The 16,762-nt window shown below is 61.5% G+C and overlaps 3 protein-coding genes and 1 long non-coding RNA gene across 16 annotated transcripts in view; 2 read left to right on the top strand and 2 right to left on the bottom strand.

The window, feature by feature from the left end:
* NF2 (NF2, moesin-ezrin-radixin like (MERLIN) tumor suppressor) overlaps positions 1-7,724 on the bottom strand; it is a 49,004-nt gene extending 41,280 nt beyond the window's left edge. For all 10 annotated transcript variants that reach the window (XR_008236561.1, XM_052796296.1, XM_052796294.1 and 7 more), the window contains exon 1: positions 7,530-7,724. Coding sequence is in view for 9 of the 10 variants with exons in the window: in XM_052796296.1 (XP_052652256.1) it covers positions 7,530-7,643 (114 nt within the window). In the remaining variant the exon portion in view is untranslated. The remainder of the gene's footprint in view (positions 1-7,529) is intronic.
* On the bottom strand, positions 428-2,950 carry LOC128145722 (uncharacterized). Its single transcript, XR_008236562.1, has 2 exons — positions 2,013-2,950; positions 428-1,909 (listed from the first exon to the last, which is right to left on the bottom strand). It is a non-coding gene; the product is annotated as an uncharacterized LOC128145722 (long non-coding RNA).
* Positions 7,725-8,428: 704 nt separating the features above from the next.
* On the top strand, positions 8,429-13,382 carry LOC128145857 (pleckstrin homology domain-containing family A member 4-like). Of its 4 annotated transcripts, none has more exons than XM_052796618.1 (9): positions 8,429-8,817; positions 9,607-9,676; positions 10,436-10,540; positions 11,037-11,109; positions 11,508-11,605; positions 11,709-11,812; positions 12,079-12,232; positions 12,749-12,857; positions 13,027-13,382. In XM_052796618.1, the coding sequence occupies exons 2-9, from the start codon at positions 9,614-9,616 to the stop codon at positions 13,290-13,292; spliced, it is 972 nt and encodes a 323-aa protein (XP_052652578.1). In that variant the 5' UTR covers positions 8,429-8,817; positions 9,607-9,613; the 3' UTR covers positions 13,293-13,382. The 4 variants fall into 4 exon arrangements, with proteins under 4 accessions (XP_052652578.1, XP_052652577.1, XP_052652579.1 ...); XM_052796617.1 differs by having other exon boundaries at positions 12,764-12,857; positions 12,964-13,380; XM_052796616.1 differs by having other exon boundaries at positions 8,430-8,817; positions 12,964-13,379.
* On the top strand, positions 13,344-16,684 carry NIPSNAP1 (nipsnap homolog 1). The gene is made up of 10 exons (XM_052796620.1): positions 13,344-13,465; positions 14,304-14,431; positions 14,594-14,639; positions 14,952-15,046; positions 15,224-15,294; positions 15,411-15,551; positions 15,749-15,780; positions 15,893-15,987; positions 16,093-16,176; positions 16,264-16,684. Exons 1-10 carry the CDS (start codon positions 13,404-13,406, stop codon positions 16,326-16,328), a joined length of 819 nt encoding a protein of 272 aa, XP_052652580.1. The 5' UTR covers positions 13,344-13,403; the 3' UTR covers positions 16,329-16,684.
* Positions 16,685-16,762: the final 78 nt, after the last annotated feature.

Here is a 16,762-nt window from a genome sequence, read left to right as displayed (position 1 = left end):
TAACACCTATAAAATATTTTACTGCACAAATTTAACCCTAAATAATGCAGAAAATGGCTTTTCACCTTAGCAGATCGTTTTATTAAGTGTTAGTTCTGTGCTAGAGAGAAGAGAGCGCTGAGCCCCTGTTGTGATGACACGACAGTCTAAAAGACCACGCAGAAAAGGGGACCGAGCCCCAGGAAGAAGTGCTCAGCTTCCACTGTGTGATGTTATTCCCATTTAGAAGAAAGCTTTAACACGAGGATGTGATGCCTCCGCACTGAAACAGGGAGGGAGATGGCAGAAGGGAGAGGGCAGGGGTTGAGCAGAGCATCCCTCCACTAACTACCTGGGAAACAATAAATGGGTAGCCTGTATCTGTTCCTCATCCCACCAGGAGATGTCCGAACAAACCACCCACAACAGCTTACAATTGAAACGGAGATAACTTTGAGACTGCAGACTGCATTTATTTCTCCTTCTGGACTTGAATGGTAACAGAAGTGCCACAGATAACCATTTATTTGTATTTAAAGCCCATTTAGAGCAAACAGGGAATCAAATATGCAATATTCTTCCATTTTTTAAAAAATAAAGTGATGTCAAATACTTTCAATTGCCACTTACTAAGCCACAAGACAGGGCTGTAAAAGTTATTTTTATTTACTAATGCTACACGACAACTCGATAATGAGCTTTTAATTAAAATCTATTTCTGTTAACCACCGAGGAGGCCAAAAACGCACCCAGGCGTAACAACGCAGATGGCGCAGCCAAGCACATTTCGTGGTGTCTGCCCAAGACGGAGACAGAGTGGGGTTCACGGGAGAACAAGCTGCTGCGGCTCTGGCCAGCCGGCACCGAAGCAAGCGGGAGAGGCGGAAGGGACAACAACCGACAGTGTCCCAAAGCCTCACCTCACCCTACAAGTTGGGGTTGCACAAATTAAGAGTCATGGGGTCAGCAGCTTAATGCAGGCGAAGAAGCTCCAAGAGGCCGAGAGAAGGATCTTGGTTCCTGCAGGGACCTCTGGCCTTCCTGTACCAAGGATGCATAGAGATATAACGTTAGACAGAGCCATCTCCGTGCTGCTGTCGCATGCTCTGCAGTACAGCACGCTCCTCCTCGCCCCGGAAAGGACCGAGCAGGGTAGCGATCACAGAGCCAAGCCTTACCTCTGTGCCAGAGCCGACTGCTGATGGACACCAGGTATTTCAGCACAAGCCTGCCCTGCTCTAACGATCTTTTGCACGCTGATGCAGTCTGAAACCAGACAGCTTACCCCAGGGAAAGCTGAGCTAGGCTTTAAGAAGCTGGCGCTGTCAGCCTTAGGACAGAGGGTTAGCCTTGCCCTGGCAACGGCAAGTTTACCTCTGAATGAAGCAAGGCTAACCACGTATACTGTCAAATGCCTCTCTTCCAATCTTAAGGGCTGTTTGATTTTGTAAGAGTGCTGCCTCCCAGCTTCAGGTAGATTGTTTCCAGGGCTGCTTCCCTGTTCAAGTACTTTTAATTTCAAGAACCACCTACTTGAAAGACACTGCCTGTACAAAGGAGAAAAAAAAAAAAAAAAAAAAGAAGAGGTATTAAACGGCATCAAAACTAGATCCTATACACTGAAAGAGAAAGACTTTCTATCCCAAATGCCTTCCCTCCTTCCCCTTTGCATCAACACACCTCCTCCGGATTAACCAGAGACTGAGGATTGACAGCAGTTTTGAACCATCATTGGAGGGAACCGGATAACACAGAGTTTCATAACCAGCTTAGAAGAGGCTGCAGTGGGACACAGGGGATCCAGAGAGCGTTTCAGATGCAGGGTGCAGGCAGAGAGAAGCCAAAGAGGATCTGTGTTCATAATAAGTCCCATGTGACTTGCACACAGCTTAAGGGAACGCAGAACTGAACCGCATCAAGCAAGACATCTCTGAAAAATTAATTCCCAAATGACACTGTTGTGAATCAGCACAATTTCTGACTCTTTTTGGCATAAACCCCTCCAAGACATGAAGTGAGAAAACAGCCCTTACCTGCCGCGTCTCATATTTAAAGAGAGATCAGCAGCAACCAAACAGCACCGAGCACTCGCAGAGAGCCGACGCAGGATCGGCACAGATGGGCACGCTAAGGAACCAGAACATTGACTTGACAGCTGGTATCCCAACAATTTACTGAAGATCATTTTGTAGCTGAGGGGGATTATTTCTCTCAGCTTTTTAAAATAGCTGTTACTGCCCACAGATTCGTCTTTTCCAGTTAACTTTCTGCCTGCTTGCAGAAGCTTAGCAGCATCGAGAGAGGTCACTGCCCCTACTAGCATCACTGAGCTGCTGCTAAACATTTAACCAGGGATGGAAGGATCTTTATAAAACTCCTTCCAAGTATCCTGTGACACAGAAAGAAGCTGGGGGCACTCCACTCCCTGGTTTCCTTCTCTTGCCTTTTTATTTTGGTGCAGTGACTGGACGGAGCTCAAAACTCGACCCTGATTTACTGTCCCAGCTCTTACTCAAAACCTTATTTGGCCCCAGATTTTCACCACCAAATCTTCACTTGCTCTTGTTTCAGAGGATGAACTTTTGCAGCTCAGCTACATAACTCCCTATGCCTGTTAACAAAGAGACTAACGCTTGGCCGCATGCTCCTGAAATTGGGTCTCGTCTACTTACAAGCAAAGAGAAAAGCTTTACAACCAATGTCAGCCAACTGGCCCTGCACCGAGTGGGGCACTGGGCTAAAAAAGATCCCTTCCAACCAAGATTATTCTCTGGACAGAGAGGAACAGCTTAAGCATTGAAGCAGTAACAGGATGCATGTTTAGACCAGCAAATACATCAGTCCAAACCTGCCTCTTCTTGCTGCTTGAATACTTAAACTCTTTCTCTAGGTTGGCTGTAAAGCTTTTCCATTCATTTTTATCTTAAGACCCACAGAAGCTGCTGCTGTGAAAGGATTAAGGTCGGGAAGCAGCTGGGGGGCTAGTTGCACCTTGGTGGAGTAACCATCCCTGCAGAAGTTTCAGGCCCAAGATCAGAGGCACGGCAGAAAGGGCTAAAGAAAAAACACACCCTTCAGAAAAGGTGCTGTGGCTCCGGAGACAGAGAGCCACTAACCCGACTGACCACTGCAAGAGGAAGAAATGGCCAAAGACATGCACAAGACCAAAAGAAAGATTGATGGGTTCTCCTATCAGCCAGGGAACTTGGCTCTTAGAGAAAAAAACCTGCACATCAGAGTGGGTGAGACCAACCTGACACCAGCCGCACTACGCCAACGCCATCCCACCGGAGGGACGGGATGAACGATGCCTTGGAAGATACGGACTCAAAAATACCACAGGGCTTTAAGATGTTATGCCAGAGATAATGGATAACCGACTACCTCATCTAGAGAGGCACCACCAAAAACACATTACCTTTGCCACATCGACTACTTTAATTTGGTTCAGGGCCACTGTCAGCAAGTTGCACCATCGGGGTGGCAACGGCAGAGGAAACCATTGGGCACGGCAGCCTCCTGGCACTGCGCTCTGAAGTGACATCAAGCCATTAGTGCAAGTACCACACCCTGGCAAGCTCTGCTTTACACTACTGCCGCTTAAAATAACTTCCCAAATCGGTACTCAAGCAGTGCACAGCCTATTGCCATGTTAATCGCAGGAGAACATCAACATTAAATGTCTTTCAACAAGATTTCTCCTGCTCTGCTTTCCAAGCACAGAAAGCCAAGGGACTGCCCGGGCTATTTGAGGGTGTTCTCAGGAAGGTGAGGCAGCTAGGGATTGGTTTAAGATGGAGATTTTAAGAACTATGCAAATGTCTATCCTTCCTCAAGATGTTATCAATTAATTAGGTACCAGGCTCAAACATCCACCTTGGAAGTAAAAAAAAAAAAAAACAAACAAAAAAAACGAATACACTCACTTTGTATCTTCAAGATTTCCCCAAACAAATTATAAGTCTTTAAAGTGAAACCCCAACTGTGATTATTAAACTTCATCGCCACGCTAGAAAGATTAAGATTTCATTTCCATGAATTATTTTAGATTTAGGCTCAATTTAGAGACATCATTTGCAGAGTAAACAGATGCAAAGCAGGTTTAATCTCTTAAAATACACAGCTGGGAATTTCTACGGGGCAGATTGAAAAATTAACACAGAAAACCAAGGTCCCCCCCAGCTACGGTGGTGTTGGTGGGGTCAGAAGAAGAAGGACTGCTGGGACAGGAGTCGGAGCTCTACAGTTTGCACCGACTGACCTTCAGTCCAGCCCCGAGAGCCAGCCATCAAGCCAGAGCAGGTTACATCTTACACCCCACGGCCTCCACCATTTCCAGCTGCCTAGCCAGCCTAGAGGTCTCGAGTCCCTGCTGTCACCGCCTCGAGGTGAGGACGTCACCTCTGTCCTGCACGGCAGGACTGGGAACTCTAACTCGTGACAACACAGAGCACAACTCAAGAGCTCGGGAACAACGTTTAAAGAAAAAAAAAATCAGTTATATTAATCTCACACAGAAAAGCCACTACAGCAAAGCGCTGATTGCTTAAATGTGTTTACCAGCAATGTGATCAATACCTGTGCAGGATCATTCCCCAGAATGGCCACACACCCCCTGGACCACTCACCAGCCATGCATCCAGCTTCTGAAGAAGAAAAACGGGGGAGAGAGCAACACGGCAATGCTTGGAGCAAGGCTGGGAGCGCAGAGGTTGGGCACAGAGACGAGCGGTGGCAATTTGCAATGGGGTGGAGGGAGGATGGAGTCTTCTGGAAGTGGATGGGACGGAGGGCATGGCAAGACGGCATGGCAGGATGCTCTGCCTGGACCACAGCCTCTCCTTCCCCGGGGACCTGCAGCCCCAGCACGCAGAGGAATTTCCTGCTGCCCCATCCTGCTCCAAACACCCATCTCCCAGCTCCCAAGACTCAAACAAACCATGCTCCCCAGGACAGCTGCTGAGCAGCCAGGGCTCCCTGGCAAGGCTGTTTGGACAGGCAACCTGGGGTGAAGCCGAGACGGCAGCGTGGATTAGGCAGCAAAACATTCCTGCAATCCGTCCTCCGCCTGCTCGGTTGCTATTTCCCGTGGGGTTTGAAGCCTGAAGCAGGGAGCAGGCTCCAGCACACCAGGTGTGCGACAAAACCCAACCAGAGGTACAACCCCGGGACTACTGGCCTTGCAGAGGAATTGCTGAACCCGCAGCTCATTCCCTCGGTGGAGCCAGGAGGTGCCCATGGCCGAAGAGCAGCAACGGCAGAGAGGGAAGGGACGAGCACAGGCAGGTGAAGCCAAGAGGCAGCAGCGGTTCCCCCTGCCTGGCTTGGCAGGGAGCGGCTTGCCCCCAGGAGCAGGCTCCCAACGAGACCTCCAACAAGCCACCAGCTCTCCGTCCCCGTCAGCACAAGGTACCATTCACAGGCCACAAAAACGCATCTCAAGAGCCCCCAAACAGCACGACAGCAAGACTCCCGCTGCACCTCCTTCCACTAATCCTCTAAAGAGTGTTTGTGCAGCAGAGGTTTCCCCCTCCCCAGCCTCCTGCTCGGGTCAGCGGTCCTCCTTCCCGCCTGAAGGAGCCCACCACAATGAAACACACACAGATACTCGGGCAAACATAGCACTGCTTGCTCCTCTCCCAACTTGCCCTTCCAGGGCCTCAGCCCAGCAAACCTTCGGACAGGGGCTGGATCCCTTCAGGGAGGAGCACAGTCCTCCCCAGGTCATCGACTCTCCCACCCCTTTGACTTTGACTGAGGCAGGGCAGCCGAGACCACCACGGGCGCAAGCTCTTCTCCTGGCTCCAGGTCTCACCGTGGGCTGCCGCGGCGAGGATCAAGCCAAGCCCTTCCCTGGGCCACCTTGTCATCCCCTCCCTCACATCAGCCCCAGCGACTCGAGGCCGCAGGGTGTGTCTGATCCGTCCGCAATGTCAGGCGTTGGGCTTGGTGCACTTCTGCAGAGTCAGCAAGCTAAGGAGCTTTTCCCAGAGCCATACAACTACAAGACAAAGACAGGGGCAGAGACCTGGCCTGCTCAAATAAAACTTGCACCTCAAGCTGGGCTGCACAGTGCTTGAATAAAACACACCTGGTCTGCAGCAAGCACGGTGTGAAAGAGCCCCATCACCCACCTGCACCCAACTACTTCCCTCCCCTCTGCGCTGCAGGATGACGCCCGAATTCCCCCATGCATCCCTCGTGCGCTGGCTCTGACAAGATACAGGAGACCTGAGCAAGACCGTACACGCAGCTCGTGAGCTCCTTCCTGCGCTTCCAGAAGGGCTGGAGAAGTCTATCTGCAGCGACAAGCTTTTTTGGCAGGAACCTCCCTGAAAAGTCATCTGAAGATGCATGGTCAAATCCCACCCGAGAGCGTTGCCTTACTGCTGCACAAACACCTTAATCCCAACATGAAACAACAAGCGACCGCACCATTAAAAAGAAGAATTACTTACTTTTCATCATACATTATTACTGGCAGCCTTGGAAAAACATGCAAGAACGGAGCCAGGACACTTAAACTCTCCTGGCAGCGTAATGGTGGGAAGCTCACACCACTACTGTCTAAAATAAATCCTTAATCCCTGGGAAAGGCAGAAAGTTCTTCAGAGCTGACAACAGATTTCAAGAGCAAGAAAATTTATGACAACAAACGCACCTCGGCTTATGGGCACTGGAGTTCCATCAAGATTTGGACCAGACTAACGAAATACGTAACTATTAAATAAAAGTTAAACTGGGTAGAGATGGCTTTCAATGTTTGTGTGTCCAATCACTCTAGATAGGCTGAAAACGCAGCAACAACAAACCAGACCCCCGAGGCCTGACAGCAACCGCCCAGAGGAGAATGTTTAAGAATGACCAAGGGCCCCAAAAAAAAGGAAAGCGTCAGAGAAAAACCAGAAACAACGGGTGCGGGCACCGGGACACAGCCCTCCAGGAACACCCCTCATCCTCGGGACTGAGCTAACAACTCATGAAAATGTGAAAATTTTGTTCTCGTGAGTTCGCGGAGCGCTTCGAGTCACACCCTCGCGGATTCAAGCCTCGCCACCTGGGATACCGCAAGCCCCGGCCTCCTCGCGACAGCCACCACGCAGTGGGCGACTTCAGCTGTGACGGCAAAATAAACCTGAATTATAACCGGAATAAACCTGAATTATAACCGGAATAAACCTGAATTATGGGCCAGGCATGCCCACACCCCGCTGTCCCACCCGTGCAGCCCCCCAAGGGTCACTCCGTGACCGTGTACTTCCCACGGGGGGCCGGGGGGCCCACCCAGGGCGGGCCCGAGCCCCCCCCCAGCACCCACCCCCGCTTCCCCACCGCCCTCCGCGGGGCACCGGGCCCACCCCCGCTCCCACCGGCGGCCCGGCCCCACAGCCGGGCTTAGGCCCGCTGCCGGCCCAGGGGAAGCCCCCGGGGCGAGCGGGGAGAGGCCGCGGAAGGCGGCGGCAGGGGACGCGGCCCACCTCAACGGGACCCCCCCCCCGCCCCGGGAGCCCCGTCCTGTCCCGTCCCGCCGCCGCCACCCCGGCCGTCACCTCGCAGCTGAACTCCATCTCGGCGTCCATGGTGGCGATGCGCACCGTGAAGGTCTTGGGTTGCTTTCTCTTCAGCGAGCTGAAGCTCATGCGGGACGCGATGGCCCCGGCCATGGCGGGGGAGGCGGCTCAGCGCGGCGGCAGCGCCATGGCGGTGGGGAGGGCCCGGGCCCCCGCCGCTCCGGGCCGCGCCGAGCTGCGCCCGCCCTCGCCGCCCCGCTATTGGTCCCGCGCCGGCCTGGTCCCGCCCCCGCCGCGGGGGTGGAGCGGCGCGGCAGCCAACGGGAAGACCTGTGATGGAGGAGAGGGAGCGGGAGCGGCGGTGATTGGGGGAAGCGGAACGCCGCTCAAGGGAAGGGGGCGGGGAGAGGCGAGGCCGCCTCCCAGCGCAGCGGGAGGCAAGCGGTGGGGCGGAGCGGTGGCGCCCCCTGGCGGCGGGCGGAGCGGGCGGCACTCCGCGCCGTGACGTGGTGGGAGGGGCGGGGCGTCAGGCGCATGCGTGGCAGAGAGCGGGCGGGACGCGGACGGGCACTAGGACCCGGCAGCGGCCGAACGCCCCGGGACCCCCCCCCGCACTGCCGGGGCTGGGCTGCCCCCCCCGGTGCCACGGGGTGTCCGTGACCCGTGGGGTGTCCCCGATCCGTGGGTGTCCCCGCAGGACGGGCCGTCCCTGGGTGACGCGGGGACAGGGGGTGCTGCCCCCCCCCCCCCCCGCCCCCCCGTGGCAGGCACCCACCCGGGAACCTTCCGCTCCCGGGGGGACCGGGTGGCGGGGGGGTGCCCGGGCGAGGGGTCTCAGGCGTTCCCGGGGGGGCCCAGGCGTTCCCGGGGCTCGTCCCGCCCCGGGCGGGCGCTGCCCAGTTCGGCCCCGGGGCGGTTGGGGGTGGAAACTGGGACCAGCGGGCGGGGACACCGGGCGGGACTGGGACCGGGACCGGGACAACGGGACAGGACCGGGACCAGTACCGGGATAACGGGACTGGGACCGGGATAACGGGACCGGGACCGGGACCGGGACAACGCGACAGGACCGGGACCAGTACCGGGATAACGGGACTGGGACCAGCACTGCGATAATGGGACAAGACCGGGACCAGTACTGGGATAACGGGACAGGACTGGGACCAGTACTGAGATAACGGACCAGTACCGGGATAACGGGACAGGACTGGGACCAATACCAGGATAACGGGACCAGGACCAGCACTGGGATAACAGGACAGGACTGGGACCAGTACCGGGATAACAGGAGTGGGACTGGAGGGCCAGGACCAGCACTGGGATAGCGGTATGGGACTGGGATTGGAACTGGGACTGGAATGGGGACTAGCACTGGGTAATGGGATAGGACTGGGAGCAGAACCAGCGCTGCGGTAATGGAACTGGGACCGGGGAATGGGGACCGGCACTGGGGTGATAGGATGGAGACTGGGACCAGCACCAGGGTAAGAGAACAGGACTGGGACCCAGGTCAGCGTCAGGACGGCAGGGTGGGACTGGGACCAGCACGAGGATAACGGGACAGAGACTGGGACCAGTACTGGGATAACGGGATGGGACTGGGACCAGCATGGAGATAACAGGATGGAACTGGGACCAGTACTGGGATAACGGGATGGGACTGGGACCAGCATGGAGATAACGGGATGGGACTGGGACCAGTACTGGGATAACGGGATGGGACTGGGACCAGCATGGAGATAACGGGATGGGACTGGGACCAGTACTGGGATAACGGGATGGGACTGGGACCAGTACTGGGATAACGGGACAGAACTGGGACCAACTCAGCGTTACTGGGACGGCAACTGGGACCAGCATGAGATAACGGGACGGACCCGAACCCCGGCAGGAGCAGGCAGGGGATGGGGACCAGCGGGGGGCGAGAACCCCCCCGGACCCTCCCGATCCCCCCGCCCCCCCCCCAGCCGGCCGGGGGGGGGACACCCAGCGTCCGGGGAGCAGCCGCCACCCCCGCAGCCCGGGCAGGGGAATAACGGGCCCTCTGTCCCCGCGGGGACAATGGGGACATTGACGGCCCCCCCCGGCCCCCCCCCGCTCTCCGCTGCCCCCGCAGGACCCCCATGGCAGACGGTGACGAGCCCCCCCGCCGGGCCCCCGCTGACACCCACGGCCCGGGCACCCAGGTGGGCACGGGGGGGGCACGGGGGGGGGTATGGGGGGGGTATGGGGGCCCAAGGGAGCCCAGGGGTGCTGGGGGGGGGGCATGGGGAGCTATGGGGGGGCATGGGGGACCCAAGGGTGAGGGGGGGGGCTGGGGAGGGCCATGGGGGACCCAAGGGTGGTCGGGGGGCTGGGGGGGGCATGGGGAGTTTTTGGGGGTCATGGGGGACCCAGGGGAGGTCTGGGAGACTGAGGGGGCCATGGGGAGCTCGGGGGGGGGGGGTCATGGGGGACCTAAGGGAGGTCAGAAGGGCTGGGGGGGCTATGGGGAGCTTTGGGGGGGTCATGGGAGACCCAGGGGAGGTCAGGGGGGCTGGGGGGGGGCATGGGGAGTTTTGGGGGGGGTCATGGGGAACCCAAGAGAGGTCAGGGGGGCTGGGGGGGCATGGGGAGCTTTGGGGGAGTCATGGGGGACCTAAGGGAGGTCAGAAGGGCTGGGGGGGCCATGGGGAGCTTTGGGGGGGTCATGGGGACCCCAGGGGAGGTCGGGGGGCTGGGGAGGGCATGGGGAGCTTTGGGGGGGTCATGGGGACCCCAGGGGAGATCAGGGGGAGCATGGGGAGCTTTGAGGAGGGGATGGGGGGCCCAAGGGAGCCCTGGGGAGCTCAGGGGGGTCATTGCGGGGTGTACAGGTGAATTGGGGTAGGGGGGCTGGTAGGGACCATGACAGCCCGGGGGGGGGCCCCCTCGGAGCCCCCGCTCTGGGTGAAGCCCTTGCCCAGCCCTGCCGGCCCGTGCCGCGGGTCCACACCTTCGGAAAGGGGGGGCAGGCGCTGCGCAGGGACCCCCGTGCCCCCCCTGCCATGCGGGGCTGGCTGCACAAGCAGGTGGGGCGGGGGGGGGGCAGGGGAGGTTATGGGGTGGGGAGTCCAGGGGGGGTGTAGGGGGTTTAGGGGTTGCTGGGTGGGTATGGGATTTGGGGGGATCTGGGATGGGGGGGTGCTGGGGGGCATACAGGGTTTGGGGAGTCTGGAGTGGGGGAGTCCTGGGGGAGGGTTATGTGTTTTGGGGGATCGGAGGGGGGGACATCTGGGGTGATGGGGGGGTTATGGGGTTTGGGGGATCAGAGAGAGCTGGGGGGTCTGGGGTGGTGCGGGGTGCTGGCAGTTGTTATGGGGTTTGGGGGGGTCTGGAGTGGCAGGGGGTGCTGGGGGGGTTACAGGGTTTGGGGGATCAGAGGGGGTTTGGGGAGGCTGGGGTGGTTGGGGATGCTGGGGGGGGTTATGGGGTTGGGGGGATCAGAAGGGTTTGGGGAGTTTGGGCAGCAGGGGGTCCGGGGGGGGTGATAGGCTGGGGGGGCTCAGCCCCGTCCCCCTCCTCCAGGACAGCTCGGGGCTGCGGCTCTGGAAGCGCCGCTGGTTTGTGCTGGTCGATCTCTGCCTCTACTACTACCGGGGTGAGGGGGGGGGCCGGGGGGGTCTGGGAGGGTAGGACACCCTGGTGGCATGGGGACCTGGGGGTGAGGGGGGACTTGGGTGACCTGGGGTCCCTGGGGGGGATTGGGGGTCCCTGGGGGCGTCAGGGATCCTGGGGGATTGAAAGTCCCTGGGGGGTTAGGGATTCTGGGGGGACTGGGGGTCCCTGGGGGGGTCAGGGATCCTGGGGGATTGGGGGGTCCCTAGGGCAGTTGGGGGTCCCTGGGGGTCTCTGAGGTCTGGGGGGCCCCAGGAGGTTTGGGGGCAGCCGGTGGACCCAGAGGAGGTCCCCGACGTCCCCCCGATCGTGCTGGGGGTCTCAGGGTGCCGATGGGGGATCCCTGTGCGTTCCCCCCCCCAAGACCCCTCTGCCCCCCAGACAGCAGCGAGCAGCAAGTGCGGGGCGGCCTCCCCCTGCCCGGCTACGAGATCCACGTCCTGCCCCCCGCCCCCCGAGCCCCCCGATTCCTCTTCACGGTCAGCCCCGGCCCCCTGAGTCCCCGGATCCGGGGGTGCCCTGGGTGAGGGGGACAAGGCCCGGATGCCTGGGTGCCATCCACCATGGCCCCCCCATCCCTAGGCTGAGCACCCCGGGATGCGAACGTACTGTCTGGGGGCCGAGACCCCTGAGGAGCTGAATGCCTGGGTCTGCGCCCTGCGCCGGGGCGCATCGCCCCTGCCCGGGTGAGCGGGGCACTGGGGGGCACCGGGGGGCCTGGGTCCATGGGGAGAGGGGTATGGGGTGCCTGGGTAGTGGGGAGGTTGGGGTAGGTTTGGGGGATCACAGGAGCAGGAGGTGGTTGGGGGCTTTGGAGGGGTGAGAGAAGGTTTGGGGGGTCTGGGAGGGTCACAGAGAATGTTGGGGGGGTGTCTGGGAGAGTCACAGAGGGTTTTTGGGGGGGTCTGGAGGGCGGTTAACTTCTTAACCCCTCTTTCTTTCCCCCCCTCAGCTCCCCCCGCTCCGTCTCCCTGCAGATGCCCCAGGAACCCCGGAGTCCCGGTGCCCCCTTGCCCCCGTTGCCTGCCCACCCGGGTGAGGACCTGGGGAGCCCCCCTACTCCCCCTCCTCGCCGCCCTCCAGTCCCTCCACTGCCCCCCAGCAAGGTGAGCTTGGTGGGGGGCCACTGGGGTGCTGACCCCCCTCAGGGTGGCCCCCAAACCAGCCTCCTCCCCCCCATTCTGTGGCATTTGGGGACTGGAGGGGGTGGAGTAGGTACCCCCAACTCCCAGCCTAACCCCAGGTGCACCCCAAGCTGCTCTGACACCCTCTGTCCTGGGGTCCCATAGGTGCTGGGGTGCCCCATGGGTGCTGGTGGGTGCCATGGTGCCCCCGGGAGCAGCAGGTGAGGGGTCTGGCCAGGGTGGCACCCCCATAACCGCTGTGGGGGATTCTGGGGGACCCTGTTACCCCCTCCAGCAGAGTACCTGGGAGACCCCAAACACCCCAGGGCAGGGCACCCAACAGGGCTATGGGGCAGGAGGGGCAATAGGCCAGGCTGGGGGGCTATGGGGCAGGATGGGGGGTCTAGGGGGTGCGAGGGGGCTGTGGGGTGGGAGGGGGCTATGGGGGGAAGCCGTGGGGCAGGAGCAAGCAGCGGGCGCCCCGTGTCCTCACGGCAGGCGCCCCTACCCAAGGAAGAGGCCCCGTCCCGGGGGGTGCCCTGCGGGACAAAGGACACCCCGGGGGGACCGCGGGGGCCCCCCGTGGGCGCCGTTGCCGCCGCAGCAGGTGAGTCCCGGTCCCGGTCCCGATCCCGGTCCCTGCCCCACTCCGGGGCGCTCCCGCCGGCGGGACGCCCCCCAGCCCCGCCCCATCCTGACCCCGCCTCCTCTAGGGAGGAGCCCGAGGGAGCTCCGCCCTCCTGGAGCAACGACCAACCAGCAGCTGCCCCCTCTAGCGGGCAGGGGGTCGGATGAAGCGGAGCAGGACACCGCGGCCAATCAGACACCGCTCTCTCCAACTGACTCTTCTCATTGGCTGCTAGCATCCGAGGGCTCGGGTGGGGCCCTGCCCTTCCCGGGCACCGCCCCCCCGCCGTCAGCCAATGAGACCTCGGCCTGGCCGCGGGCGGGGGCGAGTGGGCGGGGTTCGGGGCTAGAAGGTGTGGCCGGCCGGGGGGCTCGACGGCCAATCAGAATCACCCTTCTCCAGGCCAGCTTCTGAGAGAAGGGCGGGGTCGGACTGAGGGGGGTGGGGTGGAAGGGAGAGAAGGGGCGGGGTTTTCCCTTAGCCACACCCCTCCACCCGCTAGGCCCCGCCCCGCTGCGGGGGAAGATGGCGGCGGCGTTGCGGTGGCTGCGGCGGGGCGGCGGCGGCGGGGTCCCCGGCGGAGCGCGGTGAGCGGGGCCGGCCCGGCCCCCCCCCCCCCCCCGGCCCTAATTCCCCCAGGCCCCGCTTCTCCCCCTCAGGACCCCGCGTCCCCGCTTCACCCCGGTCCCGGTTCCCCTCAGCGGGGCCGAGGGGCCGCTCCCGGCGGGCGAGGCCCCGGGGCCTGGCGCCGTGCCGGGCGGGCGGGGGCCCCCCCCCCCGCTGCCCCGCTGTTAATGTCTCACCAGGCGGAGCAGCCCGGCGGGCAAAGGTCCGGCCGGCAGCGCGGCCCTGGGGCGGGGGAAGGGCCCTGTGTGTGTGTCTGTGTCTCCGTCCCCCCCTCCGCGCCCCCCCGGGACTCTGCATCCTTGGGGGGGCACCGGCGAGGCTGGGCCGGTGTCATGGGGCAGTGGGGCTGCCCCACGGAAAAGGGGATCACTGCTGGCCGGAGCGGCTCCCTGGGGCTGAGGGGGATCCCTTTTTTTTAGGGGGGGTGCCCCCCCCCCCCCACGGGGCCAGCCCTGGCTCCGGTCAGGGCAGAGTGGGCCAAAATCCCCCCCCCGTCCCCTCCGGGCCTTCCCACGTTTTCCCTGCACACCCCCTACACAAACGGGCCAGGCGCTGCCGTGCCTCGGCTCCCCCCTGAGATGAACTGGATAAAACCCTGTGAAGCCCCCCCGAGACGGACAGTGCTCCCCGGCAGCAGGACGATGCAGGCAGCTGCCTGCGGAACCAGGACAGCAGGACCGGCAGCGTGGCCTCTGGTTCCCGTTCGGCCCTCCAGCCGGTCGCGTTTCCTCCAGCGAGGGGGTGTCGGTGGGTGCTTCCCCCCCCCCAGGCCCACGGTGCTGACCCGCTGTCTCGCAGGGGTTACTCGAGGGACGCCGAAGGCAGCTGGTTCCGCTCCCTCTTCGTGCACAAGGTGGATCCCCGCAAGGACGCCCATTCCAACCTCCTCTCCAAGAAGGAGACCAGTAACCTCTACAAAATTCAGTGTGAGTGGCCCCACCGGGAGGAAAGGGGCTGGGGGTGAATGCAGAGGGGGTGCACCCTGCTGTGCTGGGCCACCCTCACCTGTGGGGACACCCCCCCCACCCCGGTTGCTCTGCCTTGGGTCCTGCTCCCACCCCAGCAGCCCCTCTCTCTTCTCCCCGCAGTTCACAACGTGAAGCCGGAGTGCCTGGATGCCTACAACAGCCTGACGTGAGCCCCGCCGCGTGTCGGGGGGGCTGCCTGGGATCCCGGCAGGGTCTTGGGGTGCTGCTGTGGACTGAGGGGGGTGGGAGGGCTTGTGCAGAGCTCCTCAAGACCCTGGGTGGGTCTGTGCCCCTGCTACTTGCCTCAGTTTTCCTCCCTGTGAAATGGGTGCACCCCCCAGGGCTGCTCCAGGTCCCGTTAGGGCAGACCCTTCCGTGCCCAGACCCCTTGTACTGGGCTGGGTGGGCAGATGGGGGGGATCAGGAGCATTTTGGGGTGGCTGCTCCCCCCCCAGCTGCCCCCCCTGTGCCCCCACAGAGAGGAGGTGCTGCCCAAGCTCCACTCGGATGCTGACTACCCCTGCGACTTGGTGGGGAACTGGAACACGTGGTATGGCGAGCAGGACCAGGCAGGTGAGGGCAGGCTGGCAGTCGCTCCCGGTGCCTCCGCTGCCGGAGGGGCTGAGCGCGAAGGTGAAGACCCCTGATTGTGCCAGGGGCTGGCTGTCACACAGGGGGAGAGGGGTGTGAGCTGCCGGGTGGGCTTTTGGGGTGCTGTCCCCCTTCCCCAGCCCCACACTGTCCTTCCAGTGCACCTCTGGCGCTTCTCAGGCGGGTACCCGGCCCTCATGGACTGCATGAACAAGCTCAAACAGAATAAGGTACCGCCGGGATCGGGGCGAGCTGCCCGAGCTCTGCCCCTCGCCTCTGCCTGACCCCCCCTGGCCCGGGTCACGCTTGCCCCCACCCCGAAACCCCCGGCTGGGGCTGTCCCCAGGAGTACCTGGATTTCCGCAAGGAGAGGAGCCAGATGCTGCTGTCCCGCAGGAATCAGCTGCTCCTGGAGTTCAGCTTCTGGAACGAGCCCCTGCCCCGCCAGGGACCCAACATCTATGAGCTCAGGACCTACAAGCTGAAGGTGAGCGGCTGTGGGGGGCCAGCCCACACCTTGGGGCGGCCTTTGGACCAATATACCCCTGGGGCAGTGGTCCTGCCTGGTATTTTGGGGGGCAGTCCCCCAAATTCCTCCCTCCTCAGTGAGGAGGCCCCAAGCAGGGGGAGCAGATGGGATCTGGCTGCTCACTCTGTATTATTTTTTTCCTCCTCTGTTTTCAGCCAGGGACCATGATCGAATGGGGCAACAACTGGTAAGTGACTGTTTTCCCAGCATGGAGGGAGCCAAGGTAGGAAAAGGTCCCCCTGGAGCAGGGGGGGCCCTTGGGCAACTCCCCCCTCCATGTTTCTCCTGCTGTGTGCCAGGGCTCGGGCCATTAAGTACCGGCAGGAGAACCAGGAGGCAGTTGGCGGGTTCTTCTCCCAGATCGGGGAGCTGTATGTCGTGCACCACCTCTGGGGTAAGCGGGCTCCCCGCCACCCGTGTCACCCCCAGCGTAACCCCGCCGTGGGGGCTGTATGTGTGTGTGGGGGGCCTGAGTGCCAGCTCTGTCCCTTCCCCGCAGCCTACAAGGACCTGCAGTCCCGGGAAGAGACGAGGAACGCGGCCTGGAGGAAGAGGGGCTGGGATGAGAACGTGTACTACACGGGTGAGTGGGACCCCCTGCCCGCACTGGGGACCCCCTGCCCGCGGCAGGGACCCCCTGCCCTCACCTCGTTCTCGCTTCCTTTTCCAGTCCCGCTGATCCGGACCATGGAATCACGGATAATGATTCCCCTGAAGATCTCACCCCTGCAGTGAGCAGGGGTCTGCACCAGGCATCTGCCTGCACCCGGAGGGGCATGCTCCCTGCCTGCGCTCCCTGCCTGCGCCCCGGCCCTGCTGGGGAAGGGCTGGGGGTCTCTGCTCCCCCACAGCTCCTAGCTCTCCTTTCCCCCCCCCACCCCATTTTGGGGTGCCCTGTGGGGGATGAGAGTGGGGAGGGGAAGGGCGGGAGCCCCCCACCCTGCAGTGGGTCCCCACGTGCGGCACGGGACAGCACTGCCTGGGGGGGCTGGGCAGACTGCAGAGATGAGGGGGGGGGGGGTCTTAATTATTCCTGATGGGCCCAGTGGGTGCCTTTCCTGCCAATTAAATATTTAATATGCCAAAGCCTGGCCCTCTTGGGGGGGGGGTAGGGGGCTGGGGGTGCTCAGCCCCCAACCAGGTCTCACCCAGGATGGCATGGGTGCCCC

This window comes from Harpia harpyja, chromosome 9 (genome assembly GCF_026419915.1).
Source record: "Harpia harpyja isolate bHarHar1 chromosome 9, bHarHar1 primary haplotype, whole genome shotgun sequence".
Taxonomy (NCBI): Eukaryota; Metazoa; Chordata; class Aves; order Accipitriformes; family Accipitridae; genus Harpia; species Harpia harpyja.
The sequence above is the reverse complement of the archived record's forward strand: the minus strand, read 5'-3'. Positions and strand labels throughout refer to the sequence as shown.

Bases quoted from the DNA above. Each gene is read 5' to 3' on its own strand.
- LOC128145857 (XM_052796616.1), top strand. From the start codon at position 9,614: ATGGCAGACGGTGACGAGCCCCCCCGCCGGGCCCCCGCTGACACCCAC. The intron at 11,110-11,507 runs GTGAGGGGGGGG...TCTGCCCCCCAG, and splicing joins CTGCCTCTACTACTACCGGG to ACAGCAGCGAGCAGCAAGTG. The intron at 12,858-12,963 runs GTGAGTCCCGGT...CGCCTCCTCTAG, and splicing joins CGCCGTTGCCGCCGCAGCAG to GGAGGAGCCCGAGGGAGCTC.
- NIPSNAP1 (XM_052796620.1), top strand. From the start codon at position 13,404: ATGGCGGCGGCGTTGCGGTGGCTGCGGCGGGGCGGCGGCGGCGGGGTC. The intron at 14,432-14,593 runs GTGAGTGGCCCC...TTCTCCCCGCAG, and splicing joins TAACCTCTACAAAATTCAGT to TTCACAACGTGAAGCCGGAG. The intron at 15,295-15,410 runs GTACCGCCGGGA...GGCTGTCCCCAG, and splicing joins ACAAGCTCAAACAGAATAAG to GAGTACCTGGATTTCCGCAA.